General features: G+C 35.0%; 2 protein-coding genes and 1 long non-coding RNA gene across 5 annotated transcripts in view; 1 reads left to right on the forward strand and 2 right to left on the reverse strand.

The window, feature by feature from the left end:
• Positions 1–22,476, reverse strand: part of LOC120353380 — a 437,229-nt gene that overhangs the window by 306,516 nt on the left and 108,237 nt on the right. The window lies entirely within an intron of this gene.
• LOC111050580 overlaps positions 1–22,476 on the reverse strand; it is a 553,956-nt gene that overhangs the window by 56,730 nt on the left and 474,750 nt on the right. The window contains 3 exon segments of the mRNA XM_039436032.1: positions 877–1,113; positions 9,120–9,212; positions 11,213–11,330. Coding sequence (XP_039291966.1) covers positions 877–1,113; positions 9,120–9,212; positions 11,213–11,330 — 448 coding nt within the window.
• On the forward strand, positions 13,332–21,803 carry LOC120353382. 3 transcript variants are annotated; one of them, XR_005572329.1, is made up of 4 exons: positions 13,332–13,546; positions 19,215–19,302; positions 20,296–20,496; positions 21,341–21,803. It is a non-coding gene; the product is annotated as an uncharacterized LOC120353382 (long non-coding RNA). The 3 variants fall into 3 exon arrangements; XR_005572327.1 differs by lacking the exon at positions 21,341–21,803 and having other exon boundaries at positions 20,296–20,580; XR_005572328.1 differs by lacking the exons at positions 13,332–13,546; positions 21,341–21,803 and adding an exon at positions 17,577–17,979 and having other exon boundaries at positions 20,296–20,580.

Genomic DNA, 22,476 nt, shown 5'->3' on the forward strand with positions numbered 1-22,476 from the left:
CTTTATGGCAATGATTCATGATTGGTATTTAGACAAGAATTTGCTAACTCACTCTACAATAAATTTAGGGCCTCGGTCAACTTATGTGGTCAATCTATTTGAGCTTGATAAAATAATTTTGGCACTCACCATGCAATCGAAAATTTAACAAATAAATCGGCACTCACAATCACTCACGTTTACATTTTGAATACGGTACTATTTTTCAAACTACATGCTTTCAAATTATACAAAATAAAAATAATAATATTTTCCTTTAAAATAGGACGAAGCCTAGTTTAGAGGCCGAGACAAGCTCTATGACTACATCTTCTCGCGGTGACGACTCGACTAGAACTGCCGTTCTTCCACTCAAATTTTTCGATTTGCAAGAAAACATGTGGAGTGCCTGGCCTAATTTCAGGTTAAAACGTCGTGGGGTCGCACGGCTCAAATACATTTCTAAATACGTTTGCATTAATTTCATTACGAAATCCAAGCCAGTACTATGTAAATGTTAGAAGACTGCAATAATTTGGATGAATAAGAAGCAAGTTAGCAAATCTTTTATGCCAATGCAAAATTCAGGTGCTCACTTGGTATATGAATATATTCTTTAACAATCAAAAACAAGGTTTACTAGAGTTCATATTGGGAAAATTTAGTTCAATTTTAATCAGTTCAACAACCTGAGAAAAAGGCACAAAAAACTACAATATTCAAACCTCTCAATATTCACTATATTACAATAGTAGCCTAAATGGTTTACTAGAGTTCATATTGGAAAAATTTAGTTCAATTTTAATCAGTTCAACAACCTGAGAAAAAGGCACAAAAAACTACAATTCAAACCTCTCAATATTCACTATATTACAATAGTAGCCTAAATGTACTTACTCGACATGAACTCCTATTATAGAATGGCGACCAAATTTGTTCACTTTTCCATCGTAAATGATGTCAATAATCATATGTGCTGGAATACGATTACATAAGACAAGCCAGGGTTCAGCATCTGGAGGGGTCGTGAAAGTGCCATCAATGTCCGTGCTATTTTCAGCATCTGTCATGTTGGTGGTTCGATTTGTCTCCAGTGAGGGAGTCTGTGTAGTTGTTACATCCTCTGGTATTTTCCTGAAATGGAAAATGATGATCTGTTTGGATTTAAAAGTGTTGATATGAATTTTATTTCATATTATTGGATGGCGAGTTAAATATTCATACATTTATCTATTTATTCATACAATTAGTACATCATCAAAATTATGAGAAAAATCTGGTGTGGTACACTCACACAACTTTCCTTGCTCATTGAACTATAAGCCTCATTATCAAACGAGAATAATTTAGGGGAATAACATAATGACGATTGACGGCAACATATTTGCAACTACGATCTGACTACTGTATATGTGTATATACAATTGTTTTCAGAGTACTTTTTCCTTTATGTAAATTGTGAAATTCGATTATTTTTTTTTTGAAATTCGTCAAAACAGCTGTTCTACAGATGAAATATCTTGACTATGACTGTGTTCTTTTTATAAACTGCTCTACCTACCGTACCCACGGTATATGGAAGAAGAAAAAGTAAAAACCGTGTACCTACCTATCTCATGCACGAGAAGGAGGTTACAAAGTCCATATCTCAAGGATTGGGTGGACCCCCCATTAGTACCCCAGGAAAAAGACTCATGTCAGTTGATAGAGCTAATAAATAGCTATACAGGGTATAGATTTGAAAAAAAAATCGTTAGAGCCGTTTTTGAGAAAATCGTGAAAAACATGGTTTTTTAGTAACTGTCACTTTTCTCAAGAATATTACGGAGCTACTGAAATTTTCCCTGAAATGAGACTTATGAAAATCGTTAGAGCCATTTTCGAGAAAAACGTGAAAAACATGGTTTTTTAGTAATTATCCGCCATTTTTTCCGCCATCTTGAATTGAATTTTATTGATATTTTATTTTATTTTGTCGGGTCCTCATGGTATAAGGACCTTAATTTCAAAATTTCAAGTCAATCAGTTAATTAGGAATGTAGTTATCGTCTTCACAGACATACACACATACACACACACACAAACATACACACACACACACACACACACACACACACACACACACACACACACACACACACACACACACACATACACACACACACACACACACATACACACACACAGACCAATACCCAAAAATCATGTTTTTGGACTCAGGGGACCTTGAAACGTATAGAAAACTTGAAATTGGGGTACCTTAATTTTTTTTGGAAAGCAATACTTTCCTTACCTATGGTAGTAGGGCAAGGAAAGTAATAATATTATGAATATTATTATCTAATTTTGGGAGAGGAATAACACAAGTTCACTTTATTTTTTCTCTCCCTATCATTTCAATGATGTACTTATTGTACAGTTGTCATCCGCCGAACAGCTGGTAGAATGACAGCGACAGTCTCTATGGAGTCGTGTAGCCTGAAGAGCGATGAACCTGGTGACGTATTCGCCAACATCCAAAAGTTGGAGCTTATGAATGAATCAATCAATCCAATTGTATGGTCTCCATTTGATGCTTATATCATCCTACTGAGCCTTCACTAAAATATCAGGACTCAGAACACTGTCTTCAGACAAAAAGCATGCTATAAAGTTCTGAACATCATTTATGAAATCAGTTGAGGGAGCTTTAAGCATCAATAATAACACTACCCTATAGGCCTGTCTAACAAATAATAGGCAGGCTACTAATTGTTATAGGCTACTGATAATTTAAGGCACCTACTATCATAATAATGATAATAATTAATGCACCCGCTAATTCTAATATTTTTTCCTACAGTTACGTTGAAAAGTGGCCATTGCTGCACTGATTACAGAACGCAAAGAATCACTTTTCCGCTCTAGTGCGGGAAAAATTTTTCTGCACTCCAGATTTGCAACATGGCAACGCAAAATACTTAGTAGGTTATATGGAGCAACAGTGCAGCAAAATCAAAATGAAGTTGGTAACAGTGACTGGGCTGCTATAGTGAGCAGAGGTGCTACGAAGCACAACGCGCTAATTATTATTCATTATATATTATAACCAAGGACAACGAGGACTTTAGGATTTTAGGATTAAGGTTTTTATCAATAATAAAATTACACAGAAAAACATTTGATGGATTTCAGGCAATTTTACCCATAATTACCCACTTTTCATATTCAATGGTAACTGTAGGAAAAACTTAATGTGAAATACGTGCGCAAAGTTCCTCTGCTGCACTCAAGAAACCATTCCGCCCTCGCCTACGGCTCGGGCGTGAACGTTTCTTTCGGTGCAGCAAACTGACACTTTGCGCACTAGTTGCACAAATAACTATATCAATATATGATAAAAGCACTCACGATACAAATCGCAGAGAAATATTCATGAATGAGTTCCATTATCAAAGATCAAACATCATAGTTATTAATTTCATCTCTATCCGTATGTTGAGTTGTAGAACCATCTAGGTCGTCTTTTATTATTTAGGGCTACTCTTGAATATGAATAAAAATGGAATTCTAAGTACCCTTTTTAAAATTTATTTATTCACAGCATATTTCGGCTGTATGATGCCATTATCAAGTGATTGGAAAATAAATAAAATGACATTAATTTGTAGCCATATAGACCTAGATGGATATAAATAAAAATAGAAATCCAATTACCCTTTTTTAAATTTCTTTAGTCACAATATGTTTCGGCTGTATGATCTATCTTCTATATAATTATATAAAAGCGAAATGGCACTCACTCACTGACTGACTGACTGACTCACTCACTCACTCACTCACTCACTCACTCACTCACTCACTCGCAGAACTGAAAATCTACCGGACCAAAAACGTTCAAATTTGGTACCGTAGGTATGTTCAGTTGGCCCTTTAGAGGCGCACTAAGAAATCTTTTGGCAATATTTCAACTCTAAGGGTTATTTTTAAGGGTTTAAAGTTCGTCTTTTAGCATGTATATTCTTCTTCTCCCAATCTCTTAATTAGAATTGAAATTTCCATATCATATGTTACTATAGAACTATAATCTAGATAGAGTACCTCTTCGAAACAGTTGTTAACTGGCAACTAAATTAATAATTTTGTCAGGTTGGCATTAAGTTTGAGTTGATTTTGTTAGGTTGGCACCAAGTTGAAGATTTAAATGCATTTATCGCGGAAAAATTGATTGGGCACTGCTACTTCAATCCTGGGAATATTATATTACTAGCCGTCAGGCTCGCTTCGCTCGCCATATCTGTTTAGCCAGACGTTTAGTCTGGACCCCCGACTGGATTGTCCTAATATAATATGATAAAAATGAAAAAATGCAGGCGAGCGAAGCGAGCCTGCTGATCTTATTCTTGGACGATCCAGTCGGGGGTCCAGGGGGCGGAGCCCCCTGGCTAGACGGATATGGCGAGCGAAGCGAGCCTGACGGCTAGTGCCATTATAAATTATGATGCCATACCGTAGTATTAATGCATAGCCACCTCTAATACAAGGCCCCGGCCTACGATATTGCAACGTTGCAGTGTAGGCCTAGAATCTAATACATGATTGGTGAAAAAGATTTAAAAAAATACCGGTTGATCTTCTTCACCAATCATGTATTAGATTCTTAGCCTACACTGCGACGTTGCAGTATCGTAGGCCGGGGCCTTGTATTAGAGGTGGCTATGATTAATTTAATTTATGGCATCATACAGACGAAACATATATGTTGTGACTAAAGAAATTTTAAAAAGGGTACTTAGATTTCTATTTTTATTTATATCCATCTAGGTCTATATGGCTACAAATTAATGTTTGTTTTTTTGTCCCAAACTGATTCAAAAACTATCTACTTGACAGATCTTCGATATGAAAATCTAGGAATATGTTCTGTGAAAGGTTTTGATCAGATATGTTGGGAATATTTGAAATTCGAGGCTTGTAAAAAGTTTTTTCCCATTCCAAAAATGATGTCCATCCTCATCATGTAACTTCATGAGAGGTTCAAGCTGCGTTTACACCAAAATTGATAACTTAATCTTCAAAGATTCTATTAGATTTAACATAACTTATCATACACATGATGAACATATGTGTTTGTCAAGTTCCGTTCAATCTAATAGAATCTATAAGAATTAAGCTACTAACATTTTGTTAATAACTTTGGTGTAAACCCAGCTTGAGTGTGATCACTACCTCCGTGTACAAAGCCATAGTGCATTCGTGTGACGTCAGCACAGGTAGGGCTCCTACACTAATAAAAACACTAGCTGATATAGATCGGCTTAAATCAACAAATTTTTATTGGTGTAGGAGCCCTACCTGTGCTGACGTCACACGAATGCACTACGGCTTTGTTTACGGAGGTAGTGGTGTGATGGAGTAGCAAATTGTCCTTATTTTCATTCTATGCAGAAAATGGAGACTAGAAACTGATATGTATTTTTTGAATTGATGTTTCGAATAACTTGTATGTATGAGCTCTAATGGCTTGAAATTCAAAAATGTGCTGTGTTCTCCAATAGAATGTGATGAATTAAAATTATTTCTTTGCATGATTCTATTGCCAAATACTAGAAATATTTTTACAAGTAAAAATGTAAAAATATCATTAAATTACAAAGGTTTTTGGCGTGACTGGAAAAAGAAGCCTTGAGCTCCAGCCACAAGTTCTCAAAATAAGACATTGGTTTTTAACCCTACAGAGACACACTTACTTTATGCTAACACAGTCACAGTCACACTGGGGTGTTGAACACCCCAATTTAATTTTGCATGTTTCTTTGAATAATATATAGAGAAAAAAGTACTTAGCCCATACTTCATCATTTCTTAATCATTTTTGTTCCAAGTGCATACAGAAATCGAAAGTGCTTATCAATATTTATACTAATTTTAGAAGTACGTATGTTCCGCCTGAGTGTTGGAGCTCCTAATCTGGTTTGAAGGAATGACTTGATCATTGTCAATGACAACTTCATCAAAAACTCACGTCTCTTAATTTTATTGTTTTGAACCTCAAGTTGTAGAGAATCATAGCATTTATTCCAATCTGATCCATCATCCCATACCACATTTGTAGTGGTCAATACAAGTGAATCTTTCTAAAAAAGTATATGATAAAAGTCCTACGTAAAAGACACTCTGGGGTGTTAGACACCCCAAACAAAGAACAAGATGAGCTGGTGACCTTGTAGAATGCTATTATACTGACTGGAAGTGGTGGAGAGCAGTTGACAATGCTTCAAACCTAATTTAGACAGGGCATAAATTCCCATCTGTTTGATATTGTCAACAGCAGAACAGAAAAAAAAATCCTTGGGGTGTGAAACACCCCAGTGTGTCTCTTTAGGGTTAAGCTAATAACAGCAGTACAAACGATACAATTCTGTTGATAGATGATAATCTACGGATGTTCAGTTTTATCAATAATACAAGTACTTGATAAACAAATATAAATGCACAGAAAAATAATATAATATGATAATTGTCGAGTTTATTTAATTTCAAACTTTGCTCACAATATAAATTAGTCTTTAAAAGATTACACAGCTTGGAAGATCCATCTTCTGTAAGCTAACAACTCAAATTTCAATATCTTCAATTAATCATATAAGAATCCAACAGTGAGGGACTTAACACACAAAATACATTGAACGTTGAATAAATTGGAACAACAATGTACCCCATTCACTTTATTGTCATGCAAGGCAAGATTTTAATCCAATTATGAAAATGAGAAGCAAAATCCGTTGTGAACGAGCATTGTATTCGTAAAATTTGCTCATTCTTATTAAGAACTTAATCGGATCTCTTTTCAAAAACAGATTATGAAAATTACCATGGTTAGATACTTTCTCCAAGAAGAGCTTCTACATCTAAGTGTCCACATTAGGCCTGCATTATTTTGTGATAAGGTTTTCAATAATATTACAATTTGAAAAAATGATACAATAACTCTTGATATGCAATCGATATGTTCGATTTATACATAAAATACACAGAAGGAAGACAGTAAAGTAAAATCCTAAAATATTATAAAGACAAAAATAACATTTTCTTATTAAATAAAAAGACTAGGAAATTGTCAAAACCACAGATTTTATTAAAAGTAGAAAGACCGGTTTCGGTTGTTACACCATTGTCAATCTCTGATAAGCCTTATCTTTTTTATTATTTTTCTTATCTTATTTTCAATAAATCTGTGGTTTTTTACGATTTCTTAGTATTTTTATTTAATATGAATAATTATAACAATATCAACTTCTCAAATACATAAGAAACATCTTTTTTTTATTATTTTTCAATAAAATCTGTGGTTTTTGACAAATTCTTAGTATTTTTATTTGAAATGAATAATATGTATTACCACAATATCAACTTCTAAACTACACAAAAAAATATCATTTTCTGTCTCTACCATACAATTAATTCTCAACCATGTATCGGAGATAAAAAATATATAAATATTCTATCAATCACAAATAATTATTTTTCCAACTCGGCTAATGATTTGTATTTTTCATCGATCATAAAAGTTTATGTGCATCTGCTAGCTTAAAATGAGGAATACATTATTTTTGTTAATTTTTTCAAAGAATACATTTTTTTATTGCAAGGTAAGAGATGTTGTAGTATTTCTCCATAATTGGAAGAAAACGACGTTGATGATGTCAATATACAACTCTGTTAAAAATTAATTGACATTACATTAGTTCAGATGAAGATGTGGTAGGTGTTACCATGAAACCTGATTCTGTAATGTGAATTAATACTGAACAAATATAGTGGTATTGACAACATCAACGTCATTTTCTTTCAATAATACATTATTTGTTGAAGGAAAAAGCTAATGATTACCACAAACATTCGATCATTTACAAAACTTAAAATTCTGTAGTATATCAGCTACTTTTTCTTTGAAGTTATTTATTTATTTATCATTTACAATCAACTCAAGGACATAGAAACAGACTACAGTCCAAAACTTCTTTTCCTACAGTTACCTTAAAAAGTGGCCATTCCTGCACTGATTACAGAACGCAAAGAATCACTTTTCCGCTCTAGTGCGGGAAAAATTTTTCCTGCACTCCACATTTGCAACATGGCAACACAAAATAGTTGGTGGGTTATATGGAGGATTAGTGCACGAAAACAAAAATTATGTTGGTAACAATGACTGTGGTTAGATTTAGATAAGAATCATTTCAATGGCTACCCTACATTTATGATAAGATCCCAATCTAGAAATCCAAAACAAGAATAATGTTTATCTAAATCATAATTAAATAATTACTTATCATCATTTAATAATAAATAATGTTTATTTTCTATTGACAGTAATAATTATTTCAACCATAAGCAATGAGAAATGTAGCAAACACACATTATGAAATTCGAATTTTCAGGTTAAATAATTACCGTTCGAAATCCATGTCAATAAAATTAATAAAATAACATTAGAATATACTACAATAAAATATTTTCTGTTGTCTATGTTAATTTATAAATATTTTTTAGTTTACTTTATTATTTTTCGGTAATTTAGTAAGTTAACCATGTCTAAGTATCTGAATACAGTTTTTAGTTGGATGAAACGAAGTTAGGTACGATTCTTCCCGCAAGGTCGCGCGCTTGTCGGTTCAGCCATTCAGCCATGCTGTTGGCGTGTATTTTGAATGCAATTTTTTGTTTTATCTGTATTTTTTCTGATTCTTGAATGAATAAAGATGAGAACTTTGGCTGAGAATTTTCAACTTCAATTGGATTATTAATTTTTAAATGAATTAAGGTTGTTATTAATAACAGCATCACACACACAAACATTTTATCCATATCATATTATCCATTTCAGCCATCATTTTATCCATAATTACCCACTTTTCATATTCAATGGTAACTGTAGGAAAAATTAAATGTGAAATACGTGCACAAAGTTCCTCTGCTGCACTCAAGAAACCATTCCGCCCTCGCCTACGGCTCGGGCGTAAACGTTTCTTTCGGTGCAGCAAAGTGGCACTTTGCGCACTAGTTGCACAAATAACTATTTCATCCCAATTTCATAAAATAAATTGTCCAAATAAAGGTTATGAGTAGATTTATTGTAGACTTATTAATTGAAACCTCACCTCAAGATTGGAATCTGTGTACCATTCAAGCTATTTCCAGCACTCACTGCACCACTATTCATTATAGTTTCTTGTAATCTTGCCACATAATCCCTGAAAACCGAAGAATACGATATTCTGAGAGCAGTTTGTATTGACATAGAACTCTTGAGTCTTTGCTTTTCTATGATACATCTCAATGATTATTGATGGATTTTACAAGATGATCAATAATATTACCACTATCAATGGGTCTTGTTAGACTCAGTAGAAATTATGATATTGTATAAATAATTCAATGAGACATATTGATTGATTGATTGATTGATTGAGTACTTTATTTATGTAGATTACAATATAGAATTATTTAGGATTTTCGTTAAATAATAATTAATAATTATTGATTACAATATATACTGGCATATACACTTATATACAATAGCTTACAATACAGCAAAATTATAGATGAATTTACATAATATAGACTAAGAAAATAATTATTGAACTATATATGGTATGAAAAAGCAGTTTGTAATATAATAACTATAGATAATAATCATATTGTTATGCATCTACATAAATTGGCGGAGCTTTGGACATATCAATGTCCATTCTTCGGAAAGAATATTAAAAATATCCTCCCCACTAACTCTCTACCAAATAGATAGCATCTACAAAATAATTCCATGAAGTATCTTGATATTAGCTTTTATGAATGATATTTAGGTCGATGGAATATATGTTTCCCTGTATCGTCTCCAATTATTCTGTTCAAAATTTCCCAATTTCGGGAAATTTATTGGAAAAAAATATATTGTTAGAAGAAAAATTCAAATTAAATGCTGTAAATCACCCCGAAGACTTCTGCTACTGCAAATATTGAGAACAGGGTTGGACATTTTGAGGTGATTTACAACATTTAATTTGGATTTTCGTTTAATGATATTAATCACTATTATATTGATTCATTAGCATTTGAATGATTACAATATCTCAGTAATTTCTATCTGTAGAGAAATATGTGATACATAAATTGCGTTTCCAGCCATGATAGTCAAACAATCTTTGAATAGAAGATTTTGTTCACTATGTTTATATTTTTAGTTTTTTGTTGTATGGGTTCGTGTTAGTACTCGTTAGTTGAACTCAAGAATCGATTGTTGAATTTAATTCAATTCAAGTTCATTTATAAAAATTGTTGAATGAGAATCGATATTGTAGAATTTTTCCATAATTGAAAAAACACAGTTTTTCACAACCACAATATTATTTTCCTACAGTTACGTTGAAAAGTGGCCATTGCTGCACTGATTACAGAACGCAAAGAATCATTTTTCCGCTCTAGTGCGGGAAAAATTTTTCTGCACTCCAGATTTGCAACATGGCAACGCAAAATACTTAGTAGGTTATATGGAGCAACAGTGCAGCAAAATCAAAATGAAGTTGGTAACAGTGACTGCTGTGGCTGCTATAATAGTGAGCAGAGGTGCAACCAAGCACAACGCGCTAATTATTACTATTATATATTATATCGAGGACAGCAACAGCACAGTGCCACCACAGCACACACCACACAGCTGCCCCCCGTCATTCAAACACTACTAAGTTATTTGATGGATTTCAGGCAATTTTACCCATAATTACCCACTTTTCATATTCAATGGTAACTGTAGGAAAAACTTAATGTGAAATACGTGCGCAAAGTTCCTCTGCTGCACTCAAGAAACCATTCCGCCCTCGCCTACGGCTCGGGCGTAAACGTTTCTTTCGGTGCAGCAAACTGTCACTTTGCGCACTAGTTGCACAAATAACTATTCCAGCCATGATAGTCAATCAATCATAATTGAAAAAACACAGTTTTTCACAACCACAATACTATTAGACATTAATACTGTAATAATATCTAATTAATGTGGATGTGACAAAATAAAACTGTGTTTTTCCATTTTACACGAATATGAAATAAAATATACAACATATTTTGGAATCCCCCCACTATAGACTATCCATCTGTGTGTAGGGGAATATAACTATAGGGATTATTCGTGAATGTAAAACATAATTCCAACAAATAAAATGATAGAACATGAATATTACATAATATAATAGCTCACCTCAACAAGTCACAATCATCCCATAGATTTTCTATTTCTTCATCGTTGATGCGACAATTCGTTTGAGTATCCAGTCCAAATTGTACAGGAATATGACTGTGACAATAACCAGACGAATCTGAAAAGAGAGAATTTATTTATCATAAATTTATTTATTTATAATATATTATTGTCTCTTATATGATGAGGAGACAATATTTCAAAAATTTTTGAAGAACAGGCTCAGTTAGGATCTAGACATTTCACTGCCCTTAGTAAGGCCGCAGTTAGGACTCCAAGTCCTCTCTGTCACAAAATGAGAAAGCTCAGAAATGATTTGTTGAAAAACTTTGAGAATAATGCCAAGGATACACTCAAAATTTGTTTTTCATAGCGTTTTCTCAGTTCTTTGAAGTAGTATTAAAAATCTTGAAATGGAACAGGATCTCAGCTGAGGATAACAAATTTCGTATTGGGAGGGCTTGAAAGTTTACGCGTGAAATCTACGTATCCCAGCGTTTTTATAAGTGTTTTCCCAGGTTTTTTGAGAACTTACCTGACAGAAAATAGATCAAATTCCGTTCAGAGCTTTAGCTAATGGTATGAAATGGTAAAATATAAATAAATATATACTCATAATATCAAGATAAAAAGTCTCTCTATGTAAAAAATAATGTTTATTTCACCCAATAAAGATTTACCGAGATTTTTGCAATTCTGAGAGCTCTATGGTTCAAAAATTTCAATTCAACAGGCGATTGAAGCAGCGAGTCTAAAAGTCCCTAATAAGGGATAAGGCAAGCAAAGCTAGACTGCCGTCTAGTAATTGATAAAAAGAGAACAAAGATATTGTCAATTTCACTATAAAATTTATTAAAAACTTTAAAACAGTACCATGGTTTCACGCAGTGGCGGTTCTAGACATAAAAAACTGGGTAGGCAAAACTTATCATACTGTAGGTCTATGCATAGACCTAGGGTAGGGCTACTTAAGTAATTCATGTAAAAAAGATGTCAAAGCATATAGGTATTAAATGAAGATGTATTAATAAATATAAAAATTGTTTATTTAACATTTTTAGGTTTACATGAAAAATTTAAAAAAAATCTCATAAAAACTGGGTAGGCGGCCACCTACCCAGCCTAGGCCTAGAACCGCCACTGGTTTCACGTTCACCAGCACATCCTCAGCTGTACTGAGGAATGAGGACACAGAAAAAAATCTCGTCTGGAACTTAGCATGAGACATTGCTATAAATCTCCAATAAAACCCATGATTCTAATTTCGTTAATCAATGTTAGATCCTTCAACATCAAAGTAAGAGCATCTCATTTTTCAAACATGAATCTTGTCAGCGTTTTCTATCATCAATATGACATTTTAATATTTTAACTGTAGCAAAGTTGTTGCATTTCATTTATTTACAATATTGTACACATACTTGATTTTGAACTTTCTTTGTCAATCCTGTTCTAAACCTGTCTCATCTGCAGAATCTCGAAAAAAATTCCAGATAACTTGATTTAATTGTTCTTCTGTTAAATGAGCATTGTTTTCTATTATAACTTTTTTAATTTTATCGATAGAGTCTTTAAGATGCCCACACGGGCATCTCCACGAATCGGGGAAGTCACCATCGCCCCAGAATTTATCATATGATGATCCGTATAAATCGCAAACAAGAATATGATTATAGTTATCACTATGCCAAACTCCTAATTTTTCATACTCTCTCACAAAAGTTAAATATTGTAGATTTGTCCATCCTTTTTCCGCTAACTGTGCCAATATATCTAGGTGCGTGTCCAAGAGTTCACTTAATTTATATTGATATCTCATTTTTTCTAAAGGAACAGAATGGTATTCACTTAATCGATTAAAATGTCTATCTATAATGAATTGAACGCTCGAATCTGAAGACTTGTTCTCCACATTATCCATCTCAGTACACTAGCTTGATGTTGTATCAGCAAAGAGAAGATCGCAACTAAGAGAGTACCTTGCTCCAGCTTATTATTATTATTATTATGAAAAGCACACTCTACCGATAATTTATTGTACTTTATAACACTCTATTTCTAATAAATATTTCACATTATAAGGGAAATAGCATTTCTCGATTCAGTTATTAAATATTTCACTGTTTTTCACAGCATTTTCTCACCTCTCAACTCGAGTTCCGAACCTCATAACCAGTTGAGCTCTCGTCAAGACAACACAGCTGAGAGGAATCATAGGGTGGTCACCTGAGAGGAATCAATCATAGCATAATCATCTACACCTGTATCCTGCTATCTACACCTCTAGCCTGCTATCTACACTCGAGGAGATTCACGCAACATCAAGCACTACATGTAAGTACATTTTTACTTTGATTTTATCCTCTGAGGAGGAAAATAGTCCTCCGATGACTATTTTTCTCCTCCGAGGACAGGTTTTCTCCTCCGAGGACAGGTTTTCTCCTCGGAGGAGAAAAAACCTTCTACAATATACTGCATGCACGCGATTTATCTTTAGAATATGCTATATCCGGAACATCCAAGCCCCGCTCTTCTTTCTCACACTCATCGTATAAACAAAACGGTAAATGAATTACTTTTTCAGTTGGTTCACCGATAATATATTTACAATAGACACATTGCAGATATAATGGATTTTTATGTAGGAAATAACCATTTCTCGCAAAATACTCTGCTTTATCGCGTAATGATTTACAAAAGTCACAATGTAGATGGTGTGGAGGCAGTTTTTCAAAGTACTCTTCTTGGACGGATGAATCTTCTACACAATTAAAAGTTGAATATCTTTCTTCATATAATCGTAGAATATTATTATCGTAATTCTCCTCTTCAATTGTTATATTATCTTTCCTTCTACAGTTTGGACTGTACCTTGCATGTTCTATTGCTGGTATGTCACTTTCTTCCCATTTTCCCAAATAAATTGAACAAAATACACATCGCACAATGTCTGGTGGAGATGAGAATATAAATCCCTCTTTCGCCATGTTTTCCGCGGACAAATGCGGAGAAGATTTCAACCATCTTTTATCAAAAGATAATAATCTTAATCTTTCATGCAACATTATGTGATCTTGAGATATCATTTTCACACACCCTTCTTCTACCAATGACAATTCACAACTAAACATGTTGTTGTACTCTATCTCATCCTGTTCGTTTTGTTTTTTTTTTTCAGAATCATGCCGAGGGAACGCAGACTTCGTGGTATCAATTCCGCAGCAGTCCGTCATCGCATCAGCCTCGATGAGGAGGATATCGACATCACCAGCGTGCTCGAGAGCTCGAAACGTCGAGTTTTCGATATAATTAGGGAACATGCCGCACGCTATGATGGCAATGTTAAATGGTTCATCGTCCTCAATGTTTTGCTGTATAAATTAGTGGTGATGGATGACAAGCAGGTTGGTGACTCTGTCTCATCTCTAATAAATCTACATAGTTACTCCAACATAGCACTAAATGTGCTTGAGAACTATGAAGAGTTTAATGAGCATTTCATGTTAGCTGTGAGAAAAATTCTCTCATCTTTTGAAAATTTTGTAAGATATGGGAGTGGATGGGTGCTAAAGAAAATTGAATCACTGGATGTGAATGTGATTAAATTTAATCCTATATACACATCCAGTTTCATTCAGACACCCCAGTTTTTGAAAAACAAAAAATGTATTATAAATGTGAAAAATCTCTCTGACGAAAAATGCTTTTTATGGTCAGTGCTCGCGTATTTCCATCAGAAGCCAAGGAACTCGAACTTAAGTGTAAAGTATTTGAGCAAGTTTGCTCACACACTTAATACGCGAGGTGTAAATTTCCCGGTGACGACACGCGATATTAAGAAATTTGAAATACTCAATCCGGACATTGCAATTCACGTCATCGCATCCGAGGACAGGTTTTCTCCTCCGAGGACAGGTTTTCTCCTCGGAGGAGAAAAAACCTTCTACAATATACTGCATGCACGCGATTTATCTTTAGAATATGCTATATCCGGAACATCCAAGCCCCGCTCTTCTTTCTCACACTCATCGTATAAACAAAACGGTAAATGAATTACTTTTTCAGTTGGTTCACCGATAATATATTTACAATAGACACATTGCAGATATAATGGATTTTTATGTAGGAAATAACCATTTCTCGCAAAATACTCTGCTTTATCGCGTAATGATTTACAAAAGTCACAATGTAGATGGTGTGGAGGCAGTTTTTCAAAGTACTCTTCTTGGACGGATGAATCTTCTACACAATTAAAAGTTGAATATCTTTCTTCATATAATCGTAGAATATTATTATCGTAATTCTCCTCTTCAATTGTTATATTATCTTTCCTTCTACAGTTTGGACTGTACCTTGCATGTTCTATTGCTGGTATGTCACTTTCTTCCCATTTTCCCAAATAAATTGAACAAAATACACATCGCACAATGTCTGGTGGAGATGAGAATATAAATCCCTCTTTCGCCATGTTTTCCGCGGACAAATGCGGAGAAGATTTCAACCATCTTTTATCAAAAGATAATAATCTTAATCTTTCATGCAACATTATGTGATCTTGAGATATCATTTTCACACACCCTTCTTCTACCAATGACAATTCACAACTAAACATGTTGTTGTACTCTATCTCATCCTGTTCGTTTTGTTTTTTTTTTTTTCAGAATCATGCCGAGGGAACGCAGACTTCGTGGTATCAATTCCGCAGCAGTCCGTCATCGCATCAGCCTCGATGAGGAGGATATCGACATCAGCAGTGTGCTCGAGAGCTCGAAACGTCGAGTTTTCGATATAATTAGGGAACATGCCGCACGCTATGATGGCAATGTTAAATGGTTCATCGTCCTCAATGTTTTGCTGTATAAATTAGTGGTGATGGATGACAAGCAGGTTGGTGACTCTGTCTCATCTCTAATAAATCTACATAGTTACTCCAACATAGCACTAAATGTGCTTGAGAACTATGAAGAGTTTAATGAGCATTTCATGTTAGCTGTGAGAAAAATACTCTCATCTTTTGAAAATTTTGTAAGATATGGGAGTGGATGGGTGCTAAAGAAAATTGAATCACTGGATGTGAATGTGATTAAATTTAATCCTATATACACATCCAGTTTCATTCAGACACCCCAGTTTTTGAAAAACAAAACATGTATTATAAATGTGAAAAATCTCTCTGACGAAAAATGCTTTTTATGGTCAGTGCTCGCGTATTTCCATCAGAAGCCAAGGAACTCGGACTTAAGTGTAAAGTATTTGAGCAAGTTTGCTCACACACTTAATACGCGAGGTGTAAATTTCCCGGTGACGACACGCGATATTAAGAAATTTGAAATACTCAATCCGGACATTGCAATTCACGTCATCGCATACGACAACAAAAAGTTTTTCCCCTTCCGTACAAGCATTTTCCGCACGCGTAAACACCAAATTAATCTTTTAATGCTAAAAGGCGATGCAGGAAAAACTCATTTCTGTTTAGTAAATACCGCGAACGGGAAAAACGGGCTATCTCGTCTTCTCTCCCACCTTTCAAAATCCCACGGTCAAGTACATGTTTGTAATTTCTGTTTTCACCGGTTCACATCAGACAAAACTCGAAATGTAGACGGTAAAGCAAATTTGTTGAAACATGTGGAACTTTGTTCCAAGTTTGAATCTCAGCGCGTTTCATATCCTAAACGCGGAGAGACAATAAAATTCAAGAAACTAGGCGCGACGTTGAAGAAAAAGTACACCATTTACGCGGATTTAGAAACATACGTTGTTAATATCGATAATGATGATGATGATGATTCCGATTCTGATGAAATTACTCGTAGTTACACAAAGAAAACGGCGCGACATATTCCCTGCGGGTATTGTTTCGTTGTTATCGATGTTAACGGCGAAATCGCTCACGGACCTGTACTCCATAGATCGAGTAGTTTAGACGAAAAAATCATGGAGAAATTTCTTCAGGAAATTACAGATCTCGGTGACATTTTGTATGAGGATATGAAACGAGAAATTCCGATGCAAGCTTTATCCGAGAGTCAAGAGCGTGAATTTCAAAATTCAGTAAACTGCGGGCTTTGTGCTGAACCGTTCTCAGAAACCGATATTAAATGTCGTCACCACGCGCATGAAACCGGTAATTACTTGTGTGCGGCACATGTTTCTTGTAATTTAACAGCTCGTACTCCGGAGTACATATCGTGTTATTTTCATAATTTCTCCGGTTTTGATTCGCATTTTATTCTAAAATCGCTCGGTAAATGTAAAAAAGAAATTTCCTGCATCGCAAATACGTCAGAGAGATTTTTGACACTTTCAGTAGGCAAAATTAAATTGTTATGCTTTAACAATTTTTATATCTGTCCAATTTGGGCACTTATGCGTAACTACCAAAACATAATTTTTGCATGTTACATTAAATTCGCGAATTTTCGCTGCATCAATGCAGGAAGCAAATCTTTGAGGTAGATACACCTCACATTTGCTTCCTGCATTGATGATTTTCAAAATTATCCGGCGTCCGTGCTGATTAGTGTGCTCCCTCACGCTCACGATTCGGTAGGGATGGTCCTCCTCCAACTCTCGTAAGGGGACCCACGGCTTGCTCACCGGTTTGTTGATAAGATCAACAAACCCCATTTCAGCCTCCTTTATCAGGGGGACGAGGGAGGAGTCCTCCTGCTCCGGCATACGTTTCTGTTGAAAAATATTTGATTAGTGTCTTATTTGTTTCAGATCTCTACATCAGATTATCATCGAATTCTCTGCATAAAGTGAGTAATATCAGTTATTGAAATATCATTGTTGCATGATTGAATACTTTAAATAATATCTAAGCAGTTCAAATAATATTTCCTTAGCATCAATTCAGTTCGTAATTTCCTTTACATTCCAAGCACTTCAAATAATATTTATGTATGATTGAATACTTTAAATAATATCTAAGCAGTTCAAATAATATTTCCTTAGCATCAATTCAGTTCGTAATTTCCTTTACATTCCAAGCACTTCAAATAATATTTATGTATGATTGAATACTTTAAATAATATCTAAGCAGTTCAATAATATTTCCTTAGCATCATTCAGTTCGTAATTTCCTTTACATTCCAAGCACTTCAAATAATATTTATGTATGATTGAATACTTTAAATAATATCTAAGCAGTTCAAATAATATTTCCTTAGCATCAATTCAGTTCGTAATTTCCTTTACATTCCAAGCACTTCAAATAATATTTGTGCATGATTGAATACTTCAAACGATAATATCTCATAATACCATTTCTAATCAGTTCGAGGAAATATTGCTTGCATTCTAATCAGTTCGAGGAAATATTGCTTGCATTCTAATCAGTTCAAATAATATTCCTTAGCATCAATTCAGTTCGTAATTTCCTTACATTCCAAGCACTTCAAATAATATTTGTGCATGATTGAATACTTTAATAATATCTAATCAGTTCAAATAATATTCAGATCAAATAATCAAAGACTCGTATGTGCACAGATTTTTTATCAATCACAGAAAAAAATCTGTGCATACACAAGTTAATAATAATATTTGTTGAAACTAACCTTTGATTGAGGGAGCAGACTATCCTCTTCACCGCTCACTTCGCCCTCCTCAAACTCGAGTTTCCTCTTCGCTTGTCTCTCCCTAATATTGTTGGACAGCGTCGTCAACACAGCACGGCGCGGAGCCCACGTAGCTGGCGGACGCAGGCGTTGCACGGGGCTGTCTCCAATCACCATCTCACCCCCTGGCGATGTCGAACGGTGTGGTGCAGTGGAGGCAGGAGCTGAGGCGGCCGCAGCTGAAGAGCTGGCGCAGCTCTCGGCAGCTTTGCGCTGCCAGTAGTTCAGGACCTGCTGCGAAGGCGGGCTGTCTGGGAGGATGAACGAGGGCGAACTCATCTCGTATGCTTACTCTCTGCTGTCTCTGATGTAAATGGTAATTTTCCTCTCATCGCACGTGTTTATATAGCATTCGTTTCTCTCTCTGTTCCAGACACGTGCGAGCGAGAGCGTGGCACAAGGCGAAAAAAATTCGAATTTCTCCCCAACAACAACACGTGCTCTCAGATCGTTATCAGATTGTAAGTATGCCACACACGATCATTTTTCGAAAAGCATCCATGTGTTAGAAGACGAAAAAAAAAATCTCGTCTGGAACTTAGCATGAGACATTGCTAGAAATCTCCAATAAAACCCATGATTCTAATTTCGTTAATCAATGTTAGATCCTTCAACATCAAAGTAAGAGCATCTCATTTTTCAAACATGAATCTTGTCAGCGTTTTCTATCATCAATATGACATTTTAATATTTTAACTGTAGCAAAGTTGTTGCATTTCATTTATTTACAATATTGTACACATACTTGATTTTGAACTTTCTTTGTCAATCCTGTTCTAGCCCATTCTCATCTGCAGAATCTCGAAAAAAATTCCAGATAACTTGATTTAATTGTTCTTCTGTTAAATGAGCATTGTTTTCTATTATAACTTTTTTAATTTTATCGATAGAGTCTTTAAGATGCCCACACGGGCATCTCCACGAATCGGGGAAGTCACCATCGCCCCAGAATTTATCATATGATGATCCGAATAAATCGCAAACAAGAATATGATTATAGTTATCACTATGCCAAACTCCTAATTTTTCATACTCTCTCACAAAAGTTAAATATTGTAGATTTGTCCATCCTTTTTCCGCTAACTGTGCCAATATATCTAGGTGCGTGTCCAAGAGTTCACTTAATTTATATTGATATCTCATTTTTTCTAAAGGAACAGAATGGTATTCACTTAATCGATTAAAATGTCTATCTATAATGAATTGAACGCTCGAATCTGAAGACTTGTTCTCCACATTATCCATCTCAGTACACTAGCTTGATGTTGTATCAACAAAGAGAAGATCGCAACTAAGAGAGTACCTTGCTCCAGCTTATTATTATTATTATGAAAAGCACACTCTACCGATAATTTATTGTACTTTATAACACTCTATTTCTAATAAATATTTCACATTATAAGGGAAATAGCATTTCTCGATTCAGTTATTAAATATTTCACTGTTTTTCACAGCATTTTCTCACCTCTCAACTCGAGTTCCGAACCTCATAACCAGTTGAGCTCTCGTCAAGACAACACAGCTGAGAGGAATCATAGGGTGGTCACCTGAGAGGAATCAATCATAGCATAATCATCTACACCTGTATCCTGCTATCTACACCTCTAGCCTGCTATCTACACTCGAGGAGATTCACGCAACATCAAGCACTACATGTAAGTACATTTTTACTTTGATTTTATCCTCTGAGGAGGAAAATAGTCCTCCGATGACTATTTTTCTCCTCCGAGGACAGGTTTTCTCCTCCGAGGACAGGTTTTCTCCTCGGAGGAGAAAAAACCTTCTACAATATACTGCATGCACGCGATTTATCTTTAGAATATGCTATATCCGGAACATCCAAGCCCCGCTCTTCTTTCTCACACTCATCGTATAAACAAAACGGTAAATGAATTACTTTTTCAGTTGGTTCACCGATAATATATTTACAATAGACACATTGCAGATATAATGGATTTTTATGTAGGAAATAACCATTTCTCGCAAAATACTCTGCTTTATCGCGTAATGATTTACAAAAGTCACAATGTAGATGGTGTGGAGGCAGTTTTTCAAAGTACTCTTCTTGGACGGATGAATCTTCTACACAATTAAAAGTTGAATATCTTTCTTCATATAATCGTAGAATATTATTATCGTAATTCTCCTCTTCAATTGTTATATTATCTTTCCTTCTACAGTTTGGACTGTACCTTGCATGTTCTATTGCTGGTATGTCACTTTCTTCCCATTTTCCCAAATAAATTGAACAAAATACACATCGCACAATGTCTGGTGGAGATGAGAATATAAATCCCTCTTTCGCCATGTTTTCCGCGGACAAATGCGGAGAAGATTTCAACCATCTTTTATCAAAAGATAATAATCTTAATCTTTCATGCAACATTATGTGATCTTGAGATATCATTTTCACACACCCTTCTTCTACCAATGACAATTCACAACTAAACATGTTGTTGTACTCTATCTCATCCTGTTCGTTTTGTTTTTTTTTTTCAGAATCATGCCGAGGGAACGCAGACTTCGTGGTATCAATTCCGCAGCAGTCCGTCATCGCATCAGCCTCGATGAGGAGGATATCGACATCAGCAGTGTGCTCGAGAGCTCGAAACGTCGAGTTTTCGATATAATTAGGGAACATGCCGCACGCTATGATGGCAATGTTAAGTGGTACATCGTCCTCAACGTTTTGCTGTATAAATTAGTGGTGATGGATGACAAGCAGGTTGGTGACTCTGTCTCATCTCTAATAAATCTACATAGTTACTCCAACATAGCACTAAATGTGCTTGAGAACTATGAAGAGTTTAATGAGCATTTCATGTTAGCTGTGAGAAAAATTCTCTCATCTTTTGAAAATTTTGTAAGATATGGGAGTGGATGGGTGCTAAAGAAAATTGAATCACTGGATGTGAATGTGATTAAATTTAATCCTATATACACATCCAGTTTCATTCAGACACCCCAGTTTTTGAAAAACAAAAAATGTATTATAAATGTGAAAAATCTCTCTGACGAAAAATGCTTTTTATGGTCAGTGCTCGCGTATTTCCATCAGAAGCCAAGGAACTCGGACTTAAGTGTAAAGTATTTGAGCAAGTTTGCTCACACACTTAATACGCGAGGTGTAAATTTCCCGGTGACGACACGCGATATTAAGAAATTTGAAATACTCAATCCGGACATTGCAATTCACGTCATCGCATACGACAACAAAAAGTTTTTCCCCTTCCGTACAAGCATTTTCCGCACGCGTAAACACCAAATTAATCTTTTAATGCTAAAAGGCGATGCAGGAAAAACTCATTTCTGTTTAGTAAATACCGCGAACGGGAAAAACGGGCTATCACGTCTTCTCTCCCACCTTTCAAAATCCCACGGTCAAGTACATGTTTGTAATTTCTGTTTTCACCGGTTCACATCAGACAAAACTCGAAATGTAGACGGTAAAGCAAATTTGTTGAAACATGTGGAACTTTGTTCCAAGTTTGAATCTCAGCGCGTTTCATATCCTAAACGCGGAGAGACAATAAAATTCAAGAAACTAGGCGCGACGTTGAAGAAAAAGTACACCATTTACGCGGATTTAGAAACATACGTTGTTAATATCGATAATGATGATGATGATGATTCCG

Source organism: Nilaparvata lugens, chromosome 10, assembly GCF_014356525.2.
Source record: "Nilaparvata lugens isolate BPH chromosome 10, ASM1435652v1, whole genome shotgun sequence".
NCBI classification, from domain to species: domain Eukaryota; kingdom Metazoa; phylum Arthropoda; class Insecta; order Hemiptera; family Delphacidae; genus Nilaparvata; species Nilaparvata lugens.